Source organism: Glycine max, chromosome 10 (genome assembly GCF_000004515.6).
Source record: "Glycine max cultivar Williams 82 chromosome 10, Glycine_max_v4.0, whole genome shotgun sequence".
In the NCBI taxonomy this organism is placed as follows: domain Eukaryota; kingdom Viridiplantae; phylum Streptophyta; class Magnoliopsida; order Fabales; family Fabaceae; genus Glycine; species Glycine max.
The window spans coordinates 44,050,531-44,067,607 of record NC_038246.2 but is presented as its reverse complement, the minus strand read 5'-3'; the positions used below and the strand labels follow the sequence as shown (position 1 = coordinate 44,067,607).

General features: G+C 31.3%; 1 protein-coding gene across 1 annotated transcript; it reads left to right on the top strand.

The window, feature by feature from the left end:
- The first annotated feature begins 3,922 nt into the window (after positions 1–3,922).
- On the top strand, positions 3,923–14,289 carry LOC100808578 (vacuolar protein-sorting-associated protein 33 homolog). The gene is made up of 22 exons (XM_003536288.5): positions 3,923–4,083; positions 4,171–4,210; positions 4,408–4,488; positions 4,750–4,944; positions 5,047–5,157; positions 5,300–5,365; positions 5,576–5,683; positions 5,819–5,863; positions 6,229–6,285; positions 6,606–6,700; positions 7,328–7,379; positions 7,542–7,598; positions 7,962–8,024; positions 8,125–8,231; positions 9,231–9,353; positions 9,538–9,619; positions 9,712–9,782; positions 10,368–10,448; positions 11,252–11,309; positions 11,472–11,533; positions 11,992–12,085; positions 13,863–14,289. The coding sequence occupies exons 1-22, from the start codon at positions 4,031–4,033 to the stop codon at positions 13,950–13,952; spliced, it is 1,791 nt and encodes a 596-aa protein (XP_003536336.1). The 5' UTR covers positions 3,923–4,030; the 3' UTR covers positions 13,953–14,289.
- The last annotated feature ends 2,788 nt before the right edge of the window (positions 14,290–17,077 follow it).

Genomic DNA, 17,077 nt, shown 5'->3' with positions numbered 1-17,077 from the left:
TTTTAAAACAAAATTTTAAACAACTAAAAACTAGAATTTCAATTTCCTTCTAAAAAGTGAGAAATTGAAATTCTCTTCTTACATTCTTCTTCAAGAAACACCGTTCGAGCTCTTAAGATATCGAATGTGAGCATAGAGGAACACGTATAACTAACACACCAACCATATCTTCTCTCTTTTTTATTCATTTTTTTTCATCTTCATAATTTTAATTTTTTTTATCTAAACACAAAATTTTGAAAATAAAAAAATTTCAATTGAAATATTTGAAATTCTTAAAATTTAAAATTTCTCAGAATTTTAAATTTTTTCATCCAAATACACTCTTAAGTAATTTTGGCTGTATGTCAATATTTTGTATGATAAAAAATGTGTCATGCTATCCTTCTTTTGGCCGTAGATAGATAGCCTTTGAATTGACTAGAATGTCCATAGATAGCCTCATGTTTTACTTTTTTTTCCTGTCAATGCAGAAAATGAATGTACGACACATATATATTTGCCAATTGAAGAAAAAATTCTATATATGGAAAGAGTAAGAAGAAAAATAAAAAAAAAATGAAATACTGATTTCTAAAAATATTTTTTATGTTTAATTCAAGATTTAAAATTTACTGGCATAACTGAATTTTTATTATGCCAAATGATGTTTTTATTTTTTTCCATTTATCTATTAACTATTTGTATTATTATTTGTTTACTTTTATCAATTTTCTAAAATTGTTGAATGAACTTTGTTTTTTACAGAACGATAATACTATAATAGTCACAAATAGTTATCTAAAGATAGTATTGGTTAGAGAGACCAAAATAGAATGGGCAGGGCTACCTTTTAAGGTTATGCAGGATTGTTACTTTTAGAGAAGTTAATTCAACAAGCATGGTTGAAGCAGCGGCTGCTAGGTACCCTTGTCTCATGATTTCTGAAACTTTTTTTTTTCTAGTTCAAAGGTAATTGAAGTTATGTCCTCCGTTCCAGGATTGTGAAGAACAAATACTTTTATCCCCTTTTTCTTTTTAAGTATTTACTTTTCTACCAAATTGTTATTTTGTTAATTGTGCGAGAGAATTCGTTATCCAACAATTAATAGCGTAATATACCAATTAAGATGATATGGATCCGTAATTTTCTAATAATCTTGATGATTAAATTTTTGCTGGTATGAATATAATCTAGCTTAAATAAGTTGTCTATTAATCTCAACATATTGCATACAATTTATCATTTCACGCAAAGTACCATAACATGAGCTTCAATACTTCCATTTAGGTAACATTTCCAACAGCTCTATTAATTATGAATAAATTCATAGGAATCACAAAAGGAAAAATCATATAATTATATATTATATATAATTCTTTTAAGCAAATTTTATATATTATTGTATTTTTATACATAGTATATGTAATTGTTAATCATGTAGTTATGTACTTATTTTCATATTTTGTTTTTATTATTATAGAAGCAAATAATACAAAAAGGGATTGAACTGTGGTTATAAAAATTTTAAACTTTTTCTTTGACCAAAGATACATTTATTGTCTGATACATGTTTTACAAAAAAACAAAAAAAAGGATACAGTTTCCAAAATCCTAAGCAAAAAAAAAATTATAATTTTCATACCTGTTTGTTATTGTGTTTCTTAAGTGCATCACATTATTCGTTCAAGTTTTAACAATTTTTTTTGTGAGAAATTATCCATATTTGGTTGACATAGTCAACAAACATTGGTCATGGTGAACAAACAATTTCAAACTTCTTAAGGCACTCATCAAACTCATCCTCGGAAGGACAATCGACCAAACTCCTCTAGGCTTCCATGACATAATCTCATGCATTTTTTTGACCAATCAGAGATTTACACTTTTCCTTCACATTCTTATCAATGTGAAACCACACAACAAGTTGATACACTCAATGAATACAATCTTTATTCCATTAACCAATGTTAGATCTCTATCGATAACAATAACTCTAAGGAGGGCATCAAGTATGAGAAAAAGACCTCGAAATCGTTCTGGAGCCCACACAACATTATTTAAATGTTCTCCATCCAAATAGGCAAAACCAACAAAGAATGTCATCTTTGTTGGTGTGACACCAACAAAGTCAAGTAATAGGAGTCTGTACCTGTTTGTTTTGTAGGTGTTATCTATCAAAAATACCAAATTAAAGACATTGTATAGCTTCACTGCATCAGAATGACACCAAAAGATATCACATACAACATCTTCATCCTTTAATCTATGCCAATAAATATATTGATCCCGTTCAAGAAGTTTCATTAGTTATTACATTTCAGTATCACTGCCTCTTATGGACGAAAGGCATGCACTTTTGGCATTGTATATTTGCTTGATTATTGTGTAACTATTGACATTGTGCTCTTTTAACGTTAAGAGAATATTTCTTGGTTTCACCATTGACTTTGTCATATCAACAATAATAATCTTTACATCCTTAGTCAATTGACCAATGTATGGATGTCCAACTAATGACTTTTTCATTTCATGATTGTGACTCCCAAACACTAACTTCATCATCCATCTTTGACCTCCAACCATTGGTTTCTCATGCATCTTAAAGGGACACCCACATTTTCTATTGTCAGTATTTGTTCTTACCAAATCTTTCTTCCTATCCTTATACTTATCACTCATTTCCCAATCAATTAAGATAAATAACATCCTTCCTTTCATACCAATGTTTGTGTCTGACTTCATAATGACTACAATAAAATCAATTTCATAAGCAACAACTCAAGCCCCATTTAAAATATCATCACGGGTAACAAACACCTACAATACAATCCAGACATCTTTAGTCTTCAAGAAACATTCAATAACTTACTTTAACAACAAAAAATCATATTAATACTTGATAAATATTGAAGGCATCAGAATAAATCAACCTGTTTTGATTTCTCACCAACTTTGTCTTCGTTTTATTCATTTATATCAACTTCTTTAGACATTATAGTGTCATGCATTTACTGATTTTTGTCCATCTTATCAAGACATTAAAAAATTTCAATTACAAACAAACGACTCCTAATCACACTATACATATATTATCACACATTTTTTTACTGCATTTAATAATATAAAACATTAAAATTAATAACCATATATATTAAAAAACCAATAACATCAAGTTTTTATACTTAAAATTCATAACCATACAATGCATAAAAAATGATAACCTAATCATATATACTAAAATAAATAATATTATTGAACTTAATTGTAATTCATCAAATTATAAACACTAAAAATAACCAATTTTAAAGCACAACGACTCAAATAAATTATAAGTCTAAATTATTTTACAATTAATACCACTTCCACAATATAAAAACAAATACTTACAAATTAGTTATCAAACTATACTTGTTTAAAAATATTTAAAATAATAATACTAATTACATTTAAAATAAACAATAATTTAAAAAAAAACTAAAAAGAATAAAATTTTACGGATTAACAATCCATAAGTTATATAAAACTTACAGATTGTTAATTCATAAATATTATATAACTTACGGATTCTTAATCCATAAGTGTTATACGCAGAAAAAAAAACTATCAAAGACACCTTACTCCATTGTTAACAACCGCACTAACTATCATCACAACGACCACTTGCTGATGTATCTCTGTAAGACTTTCATCTCGATCAAAGCAGACACAATGAATCTCTTCTCTCATGAAAATGAAAAAACGTGATGAAACCAACGAATGAATGAAGAACGTGAAAGAAAAAGCTAAAATGAATATGAAGAGCACACAGGGATATTTTCGGATTATCATAATATTATTGGGCGCACAAGAAATATGCCTGGTGCACAAAGCAACAGCCTTTGAGAACGTGGATGAAATCCACCATGAGTCGGGCCAAAGTTTGGGCCTGAGATCTGCGGGTTCGAGGAAGTAAAGGGCGCCTGGGTGCGTGCGTGGGTGTTTGGGGGAGAAGAGTTTGATGAAGAAGAGAAGATCGGGGATTAACGAACTATGAATTGAACTTTCTCAATGGCTCAGATTCCCAACCTAGACAATGCTCCTGTCAATCTCACATCCATTAGGTCAAATCAAATCCTAATTCAATTTCTAACTTCACCATCAATAATTTCAATTTCAGCTTATTTTTATTATTTATTTTTCTATTTCAGGGAGCATTCGCAAAAAGAGCTCCTCAACATCCTCAAGAATGTAATTATAATCGCTTCTAAATTTCTCCTTTTTTTTTGTTGCTCGTACGAAGAAAATTGAAGTTCTGTTCCGCTACGTGATTTCAAATCAAATTTTGATCATCGACTATTTTGATTTTTATTGCTTTTTCACTATAGCAGTACTGAACACTGAGTTCGTTAGAGTTAATGATTTTCATCCAACACGCGTTGTTGTAGGTTCGAGGAAAGAAGTGTTTAGTCATTGATCCGAAGCTCGGAGACTCTCTCTCGCTTATCATACAGACATCCATTCTCAAGGCATTTTTTTTCTTGCCCTTAGTTATTTACTGAGTTTATTTATTTTACAATGGAACATCAATTTGTTATAATTTTATTTTTTTCGAACATTTTAATACAATGCTAGTTGGTTGTTTAATTGAATTTTAATATAATTCAACGTTTCTGTGTACCTACACACGTGCACAAGAAAGAAAAGTCGTATTTATTTTACCAATAAACTGTTGTTTGCTTGTTTTAATCTTTTGGCGATATTGAGAGGTCACGCTGAATTACAAACAGGAGCATGGAGTTGAATTGCGGCATCTTTCCGGGGACCCAATTCAAACTGACTGCAGCAAAGTAGTTTACATTGTGCATGCTCAGCCCAAGTTGATGAGATTCATATGTTCTAATATTCATAATGATGTATCGAAAGGACTGCAAAGAGAATATCATGTTTATTTTGTCCCTCGCCGCACTGTTGTTTGTGAGAAAGTAAGCTTTCCTTGGAATTGAATCTATTCTGGACTTGGGCATGATGTTTTTCTGTTTTATATCTCTATGCCAACAGCATAAATCAGTATTTTTCTTGTGTAGGTTCTTGAGGAAGAGAAATTACATAACATGGTTACAATAGGGGAATATCCCTTGTATAGTGTACCAATGGATGAGGATGTATTATCATTTGAACTTGATCTCTCTTACAAAGTAAGCTGCATATTACTACTACTCTTGCTGATTGATTTATTGAGTTTCCTTTAGGGTTGTAATTTATTGAATTTGGAATTTCTTACGATTAGTATTGTGTTTGACTAATTACTTATTCTTGTTTGTCTTCTCTTTGTGGTAGGAATGCCAAGTTGATGGTGATACAAGCTCACTTTGGCACATTGCTAAAGCCATTCACAAACTTGAGGTTGTAGTTTTGAATGCATACTGTTGTCACTTGTTGATTTTTCTTTAGACTTAGAACAATTAGCATCAAAACAAAAAGGGAGAAAATCCAAGAGTTGTCCCCTTATGAAATATCATCATCATCATAATAATAAACATGAAATTTAACATGATCCTGATCTGTGTGCATATGGACTTTCTCATAATTATTTCATGTGATATTATCTTGTAGTTTTCTTTTGGAGTGATACCAAATGTGAGGGCAAAAGGAAAAGCATCTGTGCGTGTTGCAGACATCCTAAACCGAATGCAAGCTGAGGAACCAGTTAACTCATCTGATGTAATCATGCTCTACTATTTTTTCTCTTCAAGCTAATTAGCTTAGCAGAAGAACAAACAAAAGCTATGTTATTAAATCGTATTTATTTAAAATGCACCATATAACCCTCTGATTATCTTCTCTTTGTTTGTACAGATGGTTGTGCCAGAGATAAATACAGTAATCCTTTTAGATAGAGAGGTCCATCCTGTTTTCATCTCATCTCTATTAATCATGATTTGTAGTGTCTTCGGGGATTTTATACCAGTGCCCTGTCCTGTGTAATTTATGCATTTGTTTGCTAATGCTTAAAGAGGGTATTTCCTGTCCAATACAGTTATCCTTCATTACTTCATAAAGAATTGTTAACTAAAGGTCCATAAGTGAGATTGAAAAATTGAAAGTTAAGCAAATCATTACTAGTTCTTGCTACATCCATGCTTAATTTTCTATTTGCACATTAACTTGCATTTCTCTTTTTGAGGTCCTACTATTTCAGTTGTTTGGATATGAGTGGTGTCCACACGAATGATGGTCATTGAATTTGGGTATGCTTTTGAATGCAGGTGGACATGGTTACTCCTTTGTGTTCCCAATTAACATATGAGGGGCTACTTGACGAGGCAAGTTGATGCAGAAGCAGCCTACACTTTTATGAATGAAATATTTATTTATTGCATAAAAGATTTGGTTGTGTTGTTATTTGATCAGGCTTTTCTTTTTGAGAATATCCCTGTGTGTCACCTTACTAATCTCTTTCCACTCATTTCTTTGTGATGTTGCAAATTACAATGTGGAAGTTTTTCTAATGCATGTTTTGGTGATTTTATGTAAGCTTCATGGATTATTTTTGTGCCACGAATTGGTCTTCAGAATAATATTGTTATACTGTGAGTAAATAGGTTTGAAGTGACGATGGCTCGCTGAATTTGTGTAATTGCAGTTTCTGCACATCAACAATGGTTCTGTAGAGCTTGATGCATCTATTATGGGTCTTCAGCAAGAAGGGAAGAAAACTAAAGTTCCACTTAATTCAAGGTATGTTACATTTTTTGCTCACTCTATCTTGTTAGCAATATAATGAGACTGTTTTTTCTATGACTTGAATGTTTTGTATCATGTTATTCATTACTTTTCCAATCTGTTTTTTTGCTGGAAATTTTTCCAATCCGTTAGTTAATGAGTAGGTTGATTTGTCAAATATTCATAATTCATAATATCTCCTTTTAAATATTTTCTGATATCCATGACTTGATTCATAATGATTTTCTGCACAATTAATTGAAGCAGATCATATATAAGTTTATATTGTGAAAGAATGAGAAGCACAATTTTCTGAAAATGCTGGAATGTGCTTTTCAGCCAGAAGAATGGACTTATTTAAATTAAAGAGTATTACAAAGATTATTAATGCCAAAACAATTTACAACTACTTCCTAAGATGCGTTGAACCTAGCTATACCAAGTGTTTAGGCTACTTGGAAAAATAAACATAAAAGAAGCTCTGATCTCCTAAAATGTTCCTATTTCCAACATATATGTTTCAGAAACTGACTCAAGCAAAACAAAAGAGACTACTATTACTTGTTGCATTCTCTTTTTAGTCTCATTTTGATAGAACTCTTTGGCATCAATTAATCCATGTTTCCAACTTCATTTTGATAGTGACAAGCTTTTTAAGGAGATACGAGATCTCAACTTTGAAGTTGTTGTCCAGGTTGATTCATTTTTACCACACAGCATAGTTATCACTTAATCTCTCTCCCTCACACACACATGCACACTCATGCAGAGAGGAGCAAGGAGAGCAATATTTAGTTAAAAAATCTTTGGCTCTCTTGTAGTTCTATTTTCTTAGTTGCTGTCTGCAGTATTGCAGATTTTGCGCCAAAAAGCTACTTCCATGAAGCAAGACTACACAGAAATGACAACTACTGTAAGGAGATGGTCTTATACTTGGACATTGATTTTACTGTCAATTTTGCAAAAAGTAACTGTTTTGAAACCAACTTTTCTTGTGAAAATAATAGCAGTGAATCCACTAAAGTCCTGTTGTTTCCTTTTATTTCTTTGGAAATATAATGCGTTAAGTCTTCAAATAGTTTTGTTGCTTTACTTTATCTTCACAGGTAATTTTACTGTTGTTCAATGGATGCAATGTTGAAAAAAAAATACTGCTTGAATGAGTTGTGTACTTAAAATTTTTCAGAATCACTTAATTAAGTTCTTTTATAACTCTTTGGAAAATCAATATGGATCTGTAAAGACTTTCTAATATATTGCTTTCCATGACATCCAGACGCAGACAGTTTCCGAGTTGAAGGACTTTGTGAAAAAGCTGAACTCATTGCCAGAGATGACCGTAATAACATTTTTGTTGTAATTTTGATATTTCATTAAGATATTAACATGATTCTCATAGTGACTATCAAATCATAATATGCTTTAAATTATTTCCCCAGAGGCACATAAATCTTGCTCAGCATCTATCAACATTCACATCAAAGCCTTCATTTCTTGGGCAACTTGATATGGAACATACAATTGTAGAGGCCCAGAGTTATGATATGTGAGTTAATTTTGCATACAGAGAGTTTTATATACTTGATGGTATATTTAATGTCTCTCTCTCTATATGACTTAAGTAGGTCCTGATATCCTGTGTTTTGGAGGTGCTGATGCTAAGGTTTATGCTGGGTGAACTTGTTCCGGCTAGAGCTACTTGTTTTTTACTTGCTAGCCCCAAAATTTAACTAGTACCTTTTATTGACTTATATTTAATTGCCCAAGTTAGGAACTAGTTCTTTAGTACCTTTGTTTGGAACTTATAGCTTTATAGCTTCTTCTACTTGAAAATTACATGTTTCTGTTTGGGGTATATATTTTATGCCTTTTTCTTGTTCACCATGAAAATTTGTGGAATTTTCAGCTGAGGCCAAGTTTTTAGTATCAACTTTCACTGTATCTGTGTGGAGGCCCAAAATTTCATTCAATATCAACTTTCACTGTCAAAACTTAAAAACCAAGTTTTTAGTAAACTTTGTGGACTGGCATTGTACATGTAATAAAAACTGAGATGCTATTTGGGAATCTACCATCAAAGACATGATTTGGGCATTGCCTTTGGAATACTGCAATACAAGCTTTGTTTTACTTAAAAATAAACAAGGTAGTGCTTCAAGCATGTTATTCTTAACCGTTAATAGTAATTTGTTAATTAAGACTTAAAATTGGCTATATGTGCATAATGTTGTATTATAGTTTAGGTTATAATAGACAATTAAGCTTTATTTGCTGTTGATAATATTTGATTTCATATAATTTACAGCTTATGATATAAATGAAGCAGCTTATAGTTATACTTTATGGTTGAATTTTAAATTACAAGGAATGAACTTAGAATACGAATAATTTGATTTGCAAAACTAATTAATATGGTATAGTTAGTTGGGTCAGTGTCTGCGATTGATTTGCTGTTGATGCATTATGGTTCACAGATTGCTGCATGCCTGCATGTACACAACTTAAGGTTTTTATAATATGAAGCTTAGGTCATTCATATATGCAGATGCTTTGAGTATATTGAAGAACTGATCCATAAGCAGGAGCCTTTGACAACAGTCTTACGCCTTCTAATCCTATTTTCGATTACTAATTCTGGGTTGCCAAAGAAGCATTTTGACTACTTCAGGCAAGCTTTCATGCTTCATTGATACTTTGTCCTATTCCTTTTTTTCATTTTGTTACTTTTGTAGATCCTTGGAAATTACTAACCTAAAATATTATTCCCTTTCTGCCTTTTGTACAATATACTAGCAAATGTTATTTTGGAGTACTTAGTGTATTCTTATATATTTGTGACTTCCAATTTATAGGAGAGAACTACTCCACAGCTATGGATTTGAGCACATAGCAATGCTAAACAATTTAGAGAAAGCTGGACTTTTTAAAAAGCAGGTATAATGCAGTAGGTGTTTAGTTGCAAATGCAAATGGATTATGTGTTCGTTATTTAATAATTAACTCTTGTTGTGCATGTGATCCTTTTAGGAGTCAAAAAGCAATTGGCTTACTATAAAACGTGCTCTACAGCTTGTGGTTGAAGACACTGATACGGCCAAGTAATTTCTTCTAAATGATGAGATCCTTAGACATTTGTTATATTTTTAAATGTTATATTAAGTTTGTGGTCACAATTTAGATCTTCTATGTAAGTATGTAAACATGGCCATGGGTATGTTTGTGACAAACAAAATATGGTTACATATTTTCATTGTGAAATGATAAAAAAGATGGAACCAAGCATCCCAAATCCATAATATATGCCCATCGCTTCAAAGGTTAATTTGTTGTTGCAGGCTTGAAGCAATAACTTTCCCAGTTTTCTAACCATGCTAGCTCTTCTGTTGTTCCTTTGTTTATTTAATTATTTTTTATGGGTATACAGCCACGATTTCTGTGTTGTTCAAAATTAATTTGTTTTGCAGTGGCAATTAACGATGCGTCTAGCATTTGTATTTTTTAAATATTTTTTTGTCTTCATGTATATGGTGTTTGGTTAAAGCAGATGTATGCATGAAATTCTTGCAAATCTCATGGCTCTCAAATAAGTTGTCATTATTGATAAATTATAAGCAACTGTTATACATCTATTTACTTATTGTAGTTCTGTTTCCCTTCTTACTAATGGTTTCCTACTAGAACAGCCCCAATGATATTGCTTATGTCTTCTCTGGATATGCACCACTCAGCATTCGACTGGTCCAGCATGCCATTCGATCTGGATGGTAAATCTGAATCTCTTATAGTGACAATTATTTCATCTCATGCATCTCTATATCCAAGGTGGCTTTTGTTAAATGCTTTTCTGTTAGAAATGGGTCTGTGCTGACCATAAAGTCTAGTTTAAAATGTTAAAAACCATACTCTGTTGTAAGACATTATTTTTTTTGGTACAATTATGTCAACAATCACATTTCAATACTTGCTACGGAAAGCAGGATATTTTATGGGCTTTGTATTAGTTATGTTTAAATTTGGTAACTTAATAGGCAAGGCTCCAAAGATGATATATCACTGTTTGCACATACTACTGTGCATTTCTCTCATTTGAGGATGAATTCCAATGTTTACTTGATGCTATACCATTTACTGTTTCTTTTTTTTTTTTTTAAGAAATAGCATTTTCATTGAGAAAGCAATGGAAAGTATAAAGATAGAGGATAAGACATTTTCACAATAAAATGCAAAAGAAACACCTAGAAACAAAAATGAGTCATGTAGCAAGGCATGCCAATCTCCCTACATATCTAGCAATGAAGCACCTCTAAACAGTCCATATAATATGATAAAATTGAAGGTTGTTTGATATTAAACAACTATGTATATACCCAATGACAGTTTCTTAAAACTCAAAACATTTTCCCTTTTGGTATATTATTGCATGCAATACATATGCTTTTGCTTGAATATATCTATTGATTGGTTCAGTGACTGCACCGATTTCTTAAGTGAATTTTTATGCTTGGGTTGTGAATTAAGCTTGGTAGTTGACCAACTGATACATTACTGAACATCATTGATCTTTTAGGCGTCCTGTTGAAGAAATTTTGAAGCTACTGCCTGGACCTCATTTGGAAATGAAGAGGGTTAGTACTTGTCAACGCTTGCTGAATATGTTTTCTCATGTCATGTTTCCAACTTCAAGTTCTTTAACTGTTTGAATCGAAGTCACATCATCATCACTAATATTCAATTCACCTTTTTTAGTAGTTATATTTTAAATTATGCCTGCTCTATTGCTTGTACAGGGTGGATTCTCAAATAGCCCATCATTTGACACTTTATCAGGGATTCAATCCAGCATAGCCAAGTATGTTTACATCAGTGCCAGTTTTAAAACTCTGCATCTTTTCCTTTATCTTTAGTAAAACACCATCAGAAAAGTGTTATATATTCCAGGAAGTTCAATGCTTACCATTTCATGTAAAGGCTAAATCACAACAACAAACATTTGAAAATTATGCTGTTAATAAGGTTCAGACAGATTTGGCTATATATGCTACATTTTATCAATCTTTTACTTGTGGTTGTGGATGATATCAGTTAGTCCCTAAGGTGTGGTTTAATGCCTCGCAAAATCTGCTAACTGCAGGGGAGATTTCAATACTTTAATTTGTTTTTAGCTTTTGGTGATAAGTTCTTAAAAAGGAAAGCCATTAGAACATGATGGTTTACATTTGACATTGGTGTGTAAAAATTTGCTGAAATTTGGAGTCTTTGAGGAAGAAATTTTTTAATCATTTTTTTCTGGCACTTCACATATTTCAGAGTACCTGATGGAAGGCGTGCTGTGGTGCTTGTTGTCTTTGTTGGGGGCGTTACCTTTGCAGAGATTTCTGCACTTCGATTTTTATGTACTCAGGTGTGTCATAACTGTTGCCTTTGAATGTCTCCTAGACACTATCTTAACCAATACACTTTTCCTATAATTTAAATCTAATTTTTTGAATATGGTTATTGGTCCATAATCAGGTAAACAGTTTTCCCTGCTTAGTAAATTTGTGTGGCCTAGCCTGGTTGATCAGCATTTTGTTTTTTATTTTTGGGTGGGTGGGTGAGTCAGTTGCCGGGGAGGGTGGGGGGAATCTTTAATTATGGAAATGTGTGGCTGGTGCAATTAAAATGAAATATCAAATCCAACCAAGTTGAGTGAATTTCTAAATACACACAACTTAAAAGGATTTCAAAATCAATTCCCATTTTATAACTTACCTAACACAATTTCTTTTTTGAATCAAATTATTCTTAAAATTTGTTTTTCCAAAATTTCTAGACTCACTAATGAATTATTGGCACAGCTCTCTATGATACACGATACTCAAGCAAAAGGTCTCAAATGTCTGAAACACAGCCTAGGAACTAGGAACATCAGAGTTCTTAACTGAAAAGGCTATGGAGATAATGAATTGGATATAATGGTGAATGATTAGAACTAGAGGAAGGACAAATGCAGTGGCTGCAAGAAACGAAATGGTTCTAAAAAAAGTTGGTCTTTGGATTCAGGTTACAAGCTTTGGCTCTCAAGAAGAGATCAACCAAAGGATGGAGTATTAAATATGGATCTCATATGATCCATAATTCCAAGTCTGATGTGGGAGGAGTTATAATGGGCCAGCATAATGAAAGGCCTGCCATTTGGATGGCTTATTCTAGTAGGAATAGGCAGGATCCCGGTGTAGTTTGTTAGTAGTGGGGTGAGCTAATTCACATGAAGAGTATGTAAGGAGGGGTGTGCACATGAGGACGGGGTTAACGGGGAAGAAATCAGTCTAGGTCATTTGGTTGGGCAGAGAGAATTACCACTTTGTGGAGGGGTATGTACTTAGATTTGTTTCTCATTCAAAAATACTTCCTTGAGACTATATCCTTTTTTCTGGTCTCTATCATTGGGCCAAAGGAAGAATTCATTCCTTAGTGATGGTTGCTGTCCATGCCACCAAAAATGGCAGACCTTTCATTTTTCTGGCTCACTATAACTCCTCCCATGTCAGACTTAGCATTATGGGCCATTCGGCCATATCAGGATCTCTATGGAAAGAATGCTTGAAGGTGATTGAATCATCGCTATATAGATAATTCACTGGAAGTAAACAGCGGATTTTTTTACTATATATACCCCTCAAATTGGACTAGATACTTATATCAAATTTGATTTGCTTTCCTGAAGAATCTAGGGTAGGATAGAAAAAACTGTTGTTGGGAGGGAAGCAAAAAATTAGAAGAGGGTTCATAAGGGATATGGTTGTGGAGAAAGCAACGAACTGGAAAGACTATTAATATGTGAAGGTTAGTATTTTAAAAAATAGAATTAACATGTTATTACTTTCAAAAGCAGAAACCTCAGCCTCAGGGACACAAAAAATAGGTATAAAAATATTTTCAAGTGTACTATTGTTCAAATCTTATTTCAAATAGTGTGGTGGTGTGAAATGCAAAAGGACTATAAGTTTGTTTTCTATACGTTTATCATACAGGTATTTGATTTGGTTCACTGTTAAACCACCCCATGTATGTTTTACACTGGAGAATTTATTGTCTCTTCTTCCTTATATCCTGCTTTATCCAATTGACTGGGCATTAGGAATAAATCTTCTTGTTTGGTTCTTATCTCCTAATTCTTGATGTGGTTTACTTTGCAGGAGGGAATGGCATATGATTTGATTATTGCAACAACAAAAATAGTCAATGGCCAAACCTTGGTTGAAACGTTTATGGAAAAGCTAGGTTGATTAATGAGTGTAGCTTTGTCAGTTTATCATCCCGAGTATCTTTGTTTGTTTGTGGTGGTGAGTTTATCTTGATGATGCCTTACCAATGCTATGCCTAACGAGTTCTCTTTGGACGACACTGAACTGATGGTTTGATGAAAGCTTTATTTGTGCTATAAAATCCTCCTGTATTGTTTTTCTTAGAGGGACAATGGGGGGAGGGTGGGACCTAGTCCTTTGAGGGGACTGTCTGGAATTAATAGTATGAGTGCTATTTTTCTATGTGCTCTATTTCATTGTGTTATTCTTGATTTTAGTCCAAGAGATGAATGAATGATGCTAGAAATTCTCAAAGCTAGAAATGGTGAAGAGATGAATGATGCTAATGTTAAAGCAAAGAATGTTGATCCTTCATGAGTTAATGCAAGAAGATATTAATGTGTAAAAAATTCTCTTCTACACTTTCAATAATTGTATAGGTCTATTTGATAACAGATAATGTCTTTTTTCCCCTTTGTCAGGTTTTTAATTTGCTTAAGGCTTATCTAGAATCGAAGATGATATCTTAGGAATTTAAATTGTTCTACGTTTAATTATCATAAAACTTAAGCCATGATTTTAATTTTAGGAGGATACATAAAACTTGTATAACTTTAATTAAGCCATGTTTTTTAATTTTAGGACGATACATAAAACCTACTCTTTCAAGAAGTTATCCTCTACAACACAAATAAAAAAGACCTTTCTTATTTCTTTAACATTAGCAAATCCTCTTAGCCATTCTGACTTTAGCGTTATTAACACGAAATTCTAATCAATTGAGCTAATAGAATAATTATTTTATAAAATAATTAATGTCGTTATATGTAACATTAAAATTTCTAATGGATATTTAATGTGTACGAGACTTATGAATTGTCTGATCCGTATGAGACTTATGTATTGTTCAATTCGTATTAGTTTTACGAAAGGATAAAATAGGAATTGTCTCTAATCAACGGAGTTAATAAGTCAATTATATAATAAAATAAATAATGTTGTTATATATAACAGTAAAATCTCTAATTTAAATTTAATGCATATGTAAATTTAAATAATAAATTTTGTGACAATTAATTTTGATATAACTCATACGGATTATATAATATGTATATTATATACGGATCACGTAATTCGTATAACTCATACGGATCAAGTGGTCCGTAAGTGTTATACAGATCACGTAATTTGTATAACTCATATGAATCAAATGATCCATATGAAGAGTATTTTGAAAATTTCGTTTTACATGCATGATGCACCTAGTAACACCCTTGGACTTTACATAAGGTTAAGTCCATTTCTTGTTGTCCAACGAGAACTGGCCTTTCTTAATTCTTCATATGCACACGGAATTTAGCTGTTGACAAGGAGATCATACGACTTACATTCTCTAGTGGCCAGTGTTTCTCCTCAAATTACATTGCATCTCCATTTTCATGTCCACCAAACCAAAGCGATAAGGAAGATAGGATCTGGTAGGTTGACGAGATTTCTTATTTTTTATACTTAATACTTAATCAAATAAGAAAAAAAAAAATTAAACTTGTCTTTCTTTTCTTTTCTGTTTTTGCTTTTTCTGTCAAATAATTTAAAAACAATTCACTTTTTTTTTTTTTTACTTTTTTTCCCTTTCTAAACCAAGCATACCCATGTGTTTTTTTTTTAAGGAAAGGTTATGATATATTTCATTTCGAATCAAAGTAGCTGTACCCTAGGAATTTTGTTAAGGACATGGTTCCAAGCATAAAATCTTGATACACGTTGAAAATAACGACCAACATGAATTGATTGTGGGAGACATACCTAGAACTCTAGCTATGGCAAGGCCAATGAGTCCATTACCTTATGCTCCCTCCAAACTCTTAGTTCATAATAGTTAAGAATTTTAAAAGAGAACAAACTAAAAGAAATATTATATTAATCTTAAAAGTTTTAGTGAACATTAATTTAATATTAGTGGTCTTAAATTGTATCGTGAAACAAATATTATCAAAAAAGTATTACAAAATAAATTAATGTTTTATTAGAAATATTGAATTATATTAAAAATAATTTTTTTTACATTGTTCTCATTCTCCAAAGAAAAAAAAATATTTTTTTAAAAGTTAACTTGAGATAAACCATATTACAAATATATTGATTAAATGAATTACTATTGAATGGAATGTTTAAATTTCTTAATTAACAAATTTTCAAATATAAAAATTTTCTGAGCCCTAAAAAATTCTAGACACGCCCTAGACATAGTCATTTGTTAAAATATAGGTTTTTAGTATCTAAGAATATTATTGAATTGGTATATACTATATACCGACAGCACCGACAAGCTGGTTCCCACACCTTTTGTAGTATGGACTGCAGTTAAAACTCAACATGCAGCCACCTTCTATTGAAAAAACATTCATGCAGCCTACAGGATTGGAAAATTAACAAGGGGAAGGATATCCATTTAAATAATACATATTGTATCTTGAGTCTTGATTATATTAAATGTGCAGATCAATTGTTTTGTAAAATTATTCCAGTTAAATTAAAGATTTTAAATTTAAAAATTAAATATGTAATTATGTTAAATCTTCAAAACAAAAAATTTGATTTAAAATTTGATTCATCACAATAAAAATATATACACAATAAAAATATATTCACATTTAAATAATACATATTGTATCTTGAGTCTTGATTATGTCAAATGTCAAAGTGCTGTTTTTTCTTTTCTTTCTTTAGCCTTTAGGACATGTTTGACATTTCAAACAGATATTTTTATATGTTCATTTGATCAAATTAAAGTATTTAATAAATAAATACATTTTATTAATTTATAGTTTACAAGCTATAAGTTATTTCAGTTTATTTATAATTTATTTTCTTGCCTTTTATATTTATTAATTTAATATACGTATTTTTTATCCTCCTTTTTCTTAACTGTTTTTACATTATTCTTTTTAACCACTTTAATACATTTGATTTTTATTTTAATTTTTAATAAACATATATCTTTAAAATTTATTAATTAACGAAAAAGTAAAACTATAATTATCTAAAATATATTTCTGTCAATTAAATAAATTATTTTATAAAAAATTTAAAATATATTTTCATGT

Excerpts from the sequence above, each read along its gene's own strand:
- LOC100808578 (XM_003536288.5), top strand. The coding sequence starts at position 4,031 with ATGGCTCAGATTCCCAACCTAGACAATGCTCCTGTCAATCTCACATCC. Across the intron at positions 6,701-7,327 it reads AAAGTTCCACTTAATTCAAG|TGACAAGCTTTTTAAGGAGA; the intron begins GTATGTTACATT and ends TCATTTTGATAG. Across the intron at positions 11,534-11,991 it reads ATTCAATCCAGCATAGCCAA|AGTACCTGATGGAAGGCGTG; the intron begins GTATGTTTACAT and ends CACATATTTCAG.